A 9033-nucleotide genomic window follows, 5' to 3' on the forward strand; every position below is an offset into this window, starting at 1 on the left:
TATTATGCTTTGAATGCTAATTTAGCATATGTCCAGTTTTTAGGTCTGATTCCCTTCATACAAGCACTTATTACACCAATAGAGCATGCATCCAGTTTGTAGGTCTGCTTTTTGCCTGCGTACAAACACTTATTACACCGATATAGCATGTGTCCAGGTAGTAATTCTATATTCCAGCCATTATACTAACACTTCCCAACCGAACTGAGCCTATGTCCAGACAGCAATTCTCCAGTCCAGCCTTTATACTAACACTGATATAGCAATATATAGTCTCCTTACAAGTCTCCAGTTTGCAGAACAGTATGTGAGCTCGATCCTGTGCATCACTAGGTAATTTAAGCATTAATAAAACAGTATTCATACCTTTTTAAGTAAGTGTGTTCTATTAAATAGGTGTGAAACAGTAGCATGTTGCCACAGGCTTCTCACCGTAACAGTTAGATGCTAGAAAAAGAATGTGATATGCGTAACATTTCCCCATTGAGTTGACAGAAGTGCGCCCTTTCAGTGGCGTCATCCTTTAACTTCTTAATTGGTGTGGAAGGTTGAAAAAAAGAAAAACAGTTCAATAACTCTGCCTCATTACGCCTTTTTGTTTCTGTTATTTGTAGAATAGTGTTCAAAATCAATATGCTCACTCTCAAGTGTTTATTTCCCCCTGGAAAACAGCAAGCTGTTGTGTTTTAATGTTTACACGGATTACCATAATCTGTTTGCATGTGAAATTAGCTTCTAAACAGCCTGCAAAGCTGAAGAATAAAGCTTTACAAGAACTCCGCTTGGGGTACTCTGCTTCTTAAAATCGTGGCTCATGTCTGTGGCACTAATACTCCACTGTGATAACAGCAGCGCTGCTGGAAAGTCATCTAATTGAGAGATCTTTTGTTCTGTGGGTGGGTTGGGACTTTGGGCGAGCGTGTTTGTGTTGTAAACATGCACTCATTTATGTTCCTCTGACCAATTTAATTAGGTCCACTAAATAACTGCTGCGTTTTAAGCCAATATTTTGTATTGGTTTATTTATTTTTATAAACAAACGTCTCTTGCAGGAGCTAGGAAATATAGACTGTATGTCACTCCTTAGTTATCAGTTCTGAATTTTGATGTTTAATATTGTCACTTCTCGATGTAATCAATGTCTGCGTCTACAGAAATTCATTGATTTGCATCTCAAAGATATCCACGCTAGTGCTGGCGATTTTCACAATTAATTCAAATGAAAGTTTTAAAATTTTTCAAAATGGAGTAATTGGAATTTTGCATCATTACATTGACATTTTATCTTTTTAATCCAAAATATCCAAAATGCTACTCATTTCTGAAGTGTTAATTCATTCACTCGATGAGTCAACTCAACCCAAAGTGTCTGAACACCAAACAGATCACATGATTATTATTTATTTGTTTATTAATTTTTTAGAGACAAGAACAGTTTCTTTGTCATCTATAGTTTGATTTTTATTAGGGGGGGGAAATCGATTAAAATTGGAAAGAGAAGATTCAGTGAATCAAAAAATAACAGATGATCTAATCAACAAAATATACAACAACAAATAATTGTTAGGTGCCTCCCTGTATTAAAAATATAATAAATAAATGAAAACAAAAATACTGTCAAATTAAGGATGCAATAAAATACTTTCACATTGCTGATTATCCACACTGCTGAAATCCAATTTTGTCACATTTGCCATTTTTTTTAAAACGTCAAAATTAGGGTTATAACTATAATCAGGTAGTATTGGCTGTATTAGCAATGCTTGTATCGTATTGTCACAGTCACACAGAAACCCTGTATTTTGTATGATACATATAGAATCTGAAAGTTTTTTACACTGTGTCAAAAATGTATTATAAAAGTACCAATAGAAATGCTCCAGAAACATGAAATAAAAACGTATTTCATTTATTTTTCCTTCTTCTGTACAAATTTGCCAGAGACAAGATTTATACATATCACCCGAACAGTTTCATACGTGAAGTACATTTATGTCCATCGTGAAATATCAGTTTAAATCATCAACCAAATCTAATAATCTATCTGGTGCAAATAATGTAATTGTTAAAATAATTGTTTTATGCTGCTCTGATGAATGGCATTTTTTGCTATGATAATACATGTTTAGATATGCTACATGTAATTATTAATCATGTAGCACCATGGAACTTATTACACAACTTGTTTATTGACTACATTTTAAACATCCATCCTGAATGCATCACTTTCTTTTACTATCTCTATTTCTCTTACCTTGTAACACCCTCTCTCTCTCCCTCCATCCCTCCCTCCCTCCCTCCCTCTCTCTCTCTCTCTCTATCCGTCTCATTTGGTCTCTGAGGCAGCAGTCAGTCTTTCTTCATTTGAATGTTTTTGCACAGCTCACTGGTCTGCGCCTATTCCAGCTTGTTTTATGTCATGCTGCTCCTCTTTTTGATGTTGGCCTTTGGGCTTTTCCAGATGTCTTATACTATTTCCTCTGAGTTTTTTGGCCCTCTTCGGTTCTGGGCATTCTCAGCGATGGCTGACATTAAGCATGGACACTCTCCTAGAGGTGATGTCAGTTTTGCGGCGAAGACGAGCCTGCCCTGTCTCCTGTGTACATTACCCAGCCGCTCATTCTTTAAGATTCTGAGTAATCGCTGCTGATAAATTATACATCCAAGAGAATGCATAAAGCACTCTATAAATCTGTAATTTAGAAATTATAGATAGTAAAAAAATCTTCTGGACAAAATGGAACTTTGAGTAGAAAGTAATCAGTAAATGCATGTGATGCCTATTATGTGCATAGCTAGAATAATACATGGATAAATAAATAGACAGTGTTAATTGGTTTAACAGGCATTTGAAAAAATCCTTGTCTTTCCATTTTCCAAGTGTGATGTTAGCCATGTTTGAGTCTTCAAACCCATGTTGCATTTTGGCCTACAGTAGATCTGCGTGCCAACACGTTTTAAAGTTCAAACAGTGTCCAGGCTGGGTTGCAGCACTGTTGGTCAGCTCAACCGCCTACAAAAACCCACTTTGATTAAACAAACATGAGCATCCAGCGGTCTTAAGGCTGAGCTTTCCTCTCTTAGCAGCTCCAATCAGACTGAGGAGTCTCCCTGACAGCTCGCCATGAACTGATGAAAGCCATGCAAATTTACTGTTTGGAATGATACCAATACATATCAAGCCCATTCCCCTCAAAATACGCATCAAGACCATTCATTTGGCTCCCAGTTAATTGCAGTTGTAAAGAGGAGGCTCTGTCCGAGCTGGCAGGGTGATCTGCTAGTCTCTCAGATACTAGTTTATGCACCCGGTGCACTTTGCCTTTGATGGAATGGTTTACAAGGGTTTTTTTTTTTCATCTCTTTTTATGTAAAAACTTTTTCTCTGAGCTTGATCTGCCATTTGTTTTCCTTTTGCATACTCGTGGAATGCTTTACATTCTTTACTTACGATACTCTGCTGTTGCTATTAAACTGGCATTCCAAAAGTAATGGGATATGGCACCAGTATAAAGAACGCATCACTGACCTGTGGGATATATATGTAAGGTCTTCTGCATTGAATGTGGATGGGATTTGTGCCATAGTGATTCTTCTTGTCTGTTTGCATGGACAATTCTGACCAGACAACGCCGGCCACAACATTACTACCCACTGCACTGTCCACTGTGGGTGGTAAAGCTCTCTACGCTGTATTTCTTGTACATCCGTGAAACTCTGGATTTAGGAATGTTTAATGTCCGCTCATCTTCAAATCGAATGTCCCATCCATCTGGCACCAACTATCAATCAGGTCCTTCTCAAACTGCCATAAGCCCACTGGCTGGTGTTTAGAAGGATTTGCTGTACAACAATCTGCCATAACATTTAAAACCCATGAGACTGAGGACTTGAAGGATCTGCTGGTAACGCCATGGTGCCAGATATCACAGGACACTTTCAGAGATCTTGTAAAATATGTGTCTCAACTGATCAGAGCCATTTTAAAGACCTACTTTTTTATATTGTGGCTTTTTTATGTATTAACACACAAAAATGTTAGGATGGATCTTGACTAAATAGTTTTTATAAAATAGTATGTATTCTTTTCATATTATTTTCTTCTTTTATTTCTTTTGAGCAGTACTGAATGTAGCCTTTAAGAACAGAATAGCTGAAAGCAAACATGACAGAAAATATGAGTATCTGTCATCTTAAACAACAGTCATTTGTAGTCATGTGCAGAAGCCCTATTGGAGGTTGTGAAAAAGGTTAAATGTTAATCAGGATTGAGAGAAATGGCAGCATTAGTGCAGCAATTTGCCAGTGGAAATCTCGGACACTGCTAATCAGCTTTGCGTGATCAAGCCTGTGCTTTTGCATGATGATGACCCCATTATTCACAAAGCTGCTAATCAACCCAAAAGGGGAATTCATTCTTTTGAATTTCTCTGATTCCTCCCATCTATTCTCCCTGCTTAGTCGGTCCACTCCCCACTCTCATATGCGTCCACCCGCCCCTACTGTTATGTTGTGATTGTTAAATCATCTAATATGTCCAGCAATAAAGAGGGAAATATGTTCATATTCAGTGTCTTTATAACTGGATATATTTGAGGCTTTTCTGCTTAGGACTAACTGGTGTGACACTGGTTTGTTGCTGGCTGTGCTTTGTATTTTGAAATTCTGTGTACTTTAATTAATTAATCAAATGTATTATTTTACCTTCATACAAATGGCAGTTTATTCAATATTTTAATAGTAACAATAGTAAGTAGGTTTGTTACTATGTAAGCAGGTTTGTGTAGAAATGCAGTTAAAAAGTACGTACATTTCCATTGTTTTTGGATTTACCTGATTTTGTGATGTCTTAAATTTAAACATAGAAAAATGTCAGAAGTCTCTCACATCTGTCATTACAGAATATGTGTAATTTAACATATGATTATCGTTGTGACACAAAAACCTTGTGTCTCAAAAACTGGAACTTTACAAGAGGCTGGCAGACCGCTCAATGAAAGTCAGTGTAAAAGAAATATTTGGGCTCGTTCATCTGATACTTTTGATTTAAAATCTGTTTTGATCCTACAAAAACTATATGCACTATTCAATATACAGCTCTGGAAAAAATTAAGGGACCACTTCAGTTTGTGAATCAGTTTCTCTGATTTTGCTATTTATAGGTATGTTTAAATAAAATGAACATTTATTCTATAAACTACAACATTTCTCCTAAATTCCAAATAAAAATGTTGTCATTTAGCGCATTTATTTGCAGAAAATATTTATTTGCAGAAAAAGTTCAGAAATATAAATATGTGGTGGAATAACCCTGGTTTTTAATCACAGTTTTCATGCACCCTGGCTTGTTCTCCTCTACCAGTCTTACACACTGCTTTTGGATAACTTTATGCCTTTACTCCTGGTGCAAAAAATTAAGCAGTTCTTCTTGGTTTGATGGCTTGTGATCATCCATCTTCCTCTTGATTATATTCCAGAGGTCTTCAATTTGATAAAATCGAAGAAACTCGTCATTTTAAGTGTTCTCATTTTTTTTCCAGAGCTGTATTATCATTGTATCTTTTGGCTAAATTTTTCACTTTTGAGTTGTAAAATTTATTTTTAAATATTGTGTGTTTTGTGTATGTGTTTCTTGTGGACTGCAGACTGCTGTGTTCATTGCATCCTGGCCTGCCTTTTCTGCGAGTTCCTCACCCTTTGTAACATGGTGGTGGCTCAGGCGTCCTGTGGCACCTGCACTTCGGAGGCATGCTGCTGCTGCTGCTGCGCAGATGACCTGGGAGATGACTGCAACTGCCCCTGCGACATGGACTGTGGCATCATGGATGCCTGCTGCGAGTCGTCCGACTGCCTGGAGATCTGTATGGAGTGCTGCGGAATCTGCTTCCCCACATAAGGCTCTGATCACCTACAGCCAGAGCAGACAATGAGACAGACCAAAGAGGGAGAGAGAATGTACATAGATTCCTGTATGTATTTGTATTTGTATGTTTGTATGTCTGTTTTGTATGTGTGTGTCTTTGTATGTATGAGTGCTTCACATTTTTCTCCAGTGGAAAAATGCGCCTCTGGACTTAATCAAGTTGGTTAAGCTGACGCTTTCCAGACTGAAAAAGACAATTACATATTCATGTAGAGGACAATGTAAAATACATTTATTGTTCTGTTTTGTCGAGACGTGTCAAATATGCTAATAACTCTTTTACTTAAAGTATTATAGAGTCTTTCCTTTAACTGTCATTTTATACATATTGTTTCCATAATTTCATCCTTTTTCAGAGGTCCTTACGTCTTATTGAATCTAGTTTTTTAATACAGTCAGATTTGCGGAATGCAGATGTTCTTAGCCTACAAGGGCAGGCTTCAAATGAGTTTGGTCTGCCCTGAACAACACTGTAATTTCCACAGAGGCATGACTTTTCACACTGTCAGACGTCAAAGCTTTGTGGGTGTTATATGGGAGTCTTATTTTGGACTTGCTGAAAATTACTTGTGTTTTTTCTTTTTCTTTTTTTTTAACTGAAGGTCTGTTTGGTAGGGCCTCCTCTAAGCACTGTCTACTGTAGCTTGCTTTATTACAGGGCCATAAAGTTTTAAAATGAGTTTTCCATAAAACTGACAATGAAATGATGGAAAACCGTAACAAACATTTGTGAATGTTGGCATGTAAATACATCTTGGATCTAGTCAATCAAATGTCTGTAAGAATATTTTACAGTAATACAGCTGATTTCAGCATTTGTATTTAACTTTTTTATTTTTATTGGTTTTAACCAATAAATTTAACCAATAAGGAACAACAAAGAACATGAGTTAACAGACTCTTGGCTGCAGCCAAAGTAAGCTGCATTTTTGTGCTGCAACATCATAGAAGGCTGTTTCAAATTGAAGACCCCTTTGTATACAGCCAAGAAATGCAGCTTACATTCAAAGTGATTTCGAGGACACAGCTGATGTATCTCTCCAGGCCCTTCTTTTGCACATACAACATAAAGGAAAAAAAAACAGAAACATAAAAATGGAAGAAATTGAAACATTGCAATTGAGTACATTTAAAATGTTAGCTGGTATAATTATAATTAATTTAATTTAATTTAAGAAATGAAGAAGCGAGTTGTGCAATGCAGCAGACTCTTATTTCTTCCACAGGTTCTCTCACATTTGAATCCCACAAACAGGTCATGGGTTCAAGATTTGTTTATATTATTATTGTTTTTTTATTATTATTATTATATCATTGTGTTTTTACTAGCATGGCTAATCCAAAACAGTACAGGGATATACTGTTAATGCCTATTTTAGAATAAATAAAACCAGCACAATACACAACACCAGTGTACCATTTTACATACAAAAAGTGGACAAGAGTAAGGTTTAACAGCCCTGACCTAGAATATAGCAACCACAAAAATGTAGATTTACACAAATTTAACTTTCACCAGTGAATCATTTCGAGAAATAGGTCAAATAATCTTAAATAGTTTTACAACTATATGAAATAAGATGAAATCTAGCTACTAGCTACAACTACTAGGTTCAAGATGTGTATATTTATGCCACAATATGTTTTATTATGAAGAAAGAAAATTGTAGTTGGGTACATTCCTTTTGGTCCAATTTAAGAAGACCTGCTCCCATTAACATTCCATTCATCTGAGTCGTTACGTTTTTACTGTATTTTCTTCCTTTGTTTTTTCTTACACACTGTCTTCATTTTATTACTTTATGAACTAGTTTCCTTATTCTCTGATGATGTAACACCAAAGCACTTTCTTATCTTCCCTGAAATGCTTATACTGGACATGTATAATCAAAACAAATTCCACCTTTCTGAACAAGCACTTGAGGTCAGTTTTACACATTGGCCTTGCCATAGATCAATCAGTATAAACAAGTTGTGTGATGCTGACAAACATGTTTTGCTTTCCAAGTATGTTATATAAGTTTTTGGTACGCCATTTTTGTTTTTAAAAGTTTGTCTGATTCATCTCTGTCTTTTAAATACTTGCTATAAACTGCACTCCTCGCAGAGGAATTGGAAAGATTAGAATTAGAGCATGGCAGTGATTGCTGCAGTAAGCAGCTTTATTTGACCTCATGTTTCTCAGAGCACAATTATAACTCAGCTAAACTGTCCTGTTTCAGCTCTGAGCCAATGCAGGGTAATACTCCATGTTTGTGTGGTCCTCTGGATAGTCCTTCTAATTTACTGTATAATTAGTAACCCTGATCAGTGAACAGTGTATTACAGACTTGAAAAGATACAGCACCTCTGAAAGGGACAATCTGCAAAAAGTATTGAAACAGATGTGATGAACAAAAGAAAGTATAAGAATTTTGTCTAACTGGATGCAAGTGCCATAAAATGAGTATTAGAAGAAATGTGAATAATAGGCTACCTTTCTTAGCTTTTGCATATTTATCCTTGCATTTTGTACTCTACGCACAACCTGGGCTCTGTTTTTTTTTTTTTTTTTTTTTTTAAATAGCGTTGGGATGTTAAAACATTTACTCTGAGAGTGTGTTAGAGATTATATTTGATAACACTTGACAGTATTCTTTGTGCTAAAATGCTTATTTGAAACACTGTCCTCATCCTTTCTTTTTACTTTTTTTTAACTTGTTGGACTATATCAAGCTTTGCTGGACCAGCAACACTACAGTGTGTTTTTCAAAATAAAACTTCATATGTGAAACCGAACCCTCTGACTTGCTAGTCTTGGAAAATAATGCAAATAAGTATTCACTGAAATCTCTCATTTCAAGAGACCGCCTGTGATTGGAATGCATGAGAAGCTTCCTTCAGCTTTTTGTGGGATTGTGTGGGCTTACCTGTGCAAACGTAAGACGTGGACACAGGGAATCATGATAAAAATTGTGTGCTCTCTGGAAAGGTGTATTGAGGGGAGATGCCAAGATTCAGGCATTATATACATGACATAATGCAACTCGGTGCCTAAAAATGATAAAATGTCCACATGCCTATTTTCTGCTATATCTGGTGAAATAATGGGGATTTGGGATGAGCTGCAC

The 9033-nt window shown here is 36.3% G+C and overlaps 1 protein-coding gene across 2 annotated transcripts in view; it reads left to right on the forward strand.

Annotated features, from left to right (window-relative positions):
- The window catches only part of mdfic (MyoD family inhibitor domain containing), a 30866-nt gene extending 22356 nt beyond the window's left edge, over positions 1 to 8510 (forward strand). For both annotated transcript variants that reach the window (XM_007252716.4, XM_007252717.4), the window contains exon 5: positions 5646 to 8510. In XM_007252716.4, coding sequence (XP_007252778.2) covers positions 5646 to 5896 — 251 coding nt within the window. In that variant the 3' untranslated portion in view covers positions 5897 to 8510. The remainder of the gene's footprint in view (positions 1 to 5645) is intronic.
- Positions 8511 to 9033: the final 523 nt, after the last annotated feature.

The sequence above is a fragment of the Astyanax mexicanus genome, chromosome 2 (genome assembly GCF_023375975.1).
Source record: "Astyanax mexicanus isolate ESR-SI-001 chromosome 2, AstMex3_surface, whole genome shotgun sequence".
NCBI lineage: Eukaryota > Metazoa > Chordata > Actinopteri > Characiformes > Acestrorhamphidae > Astyanax > Astyanax mexicanus.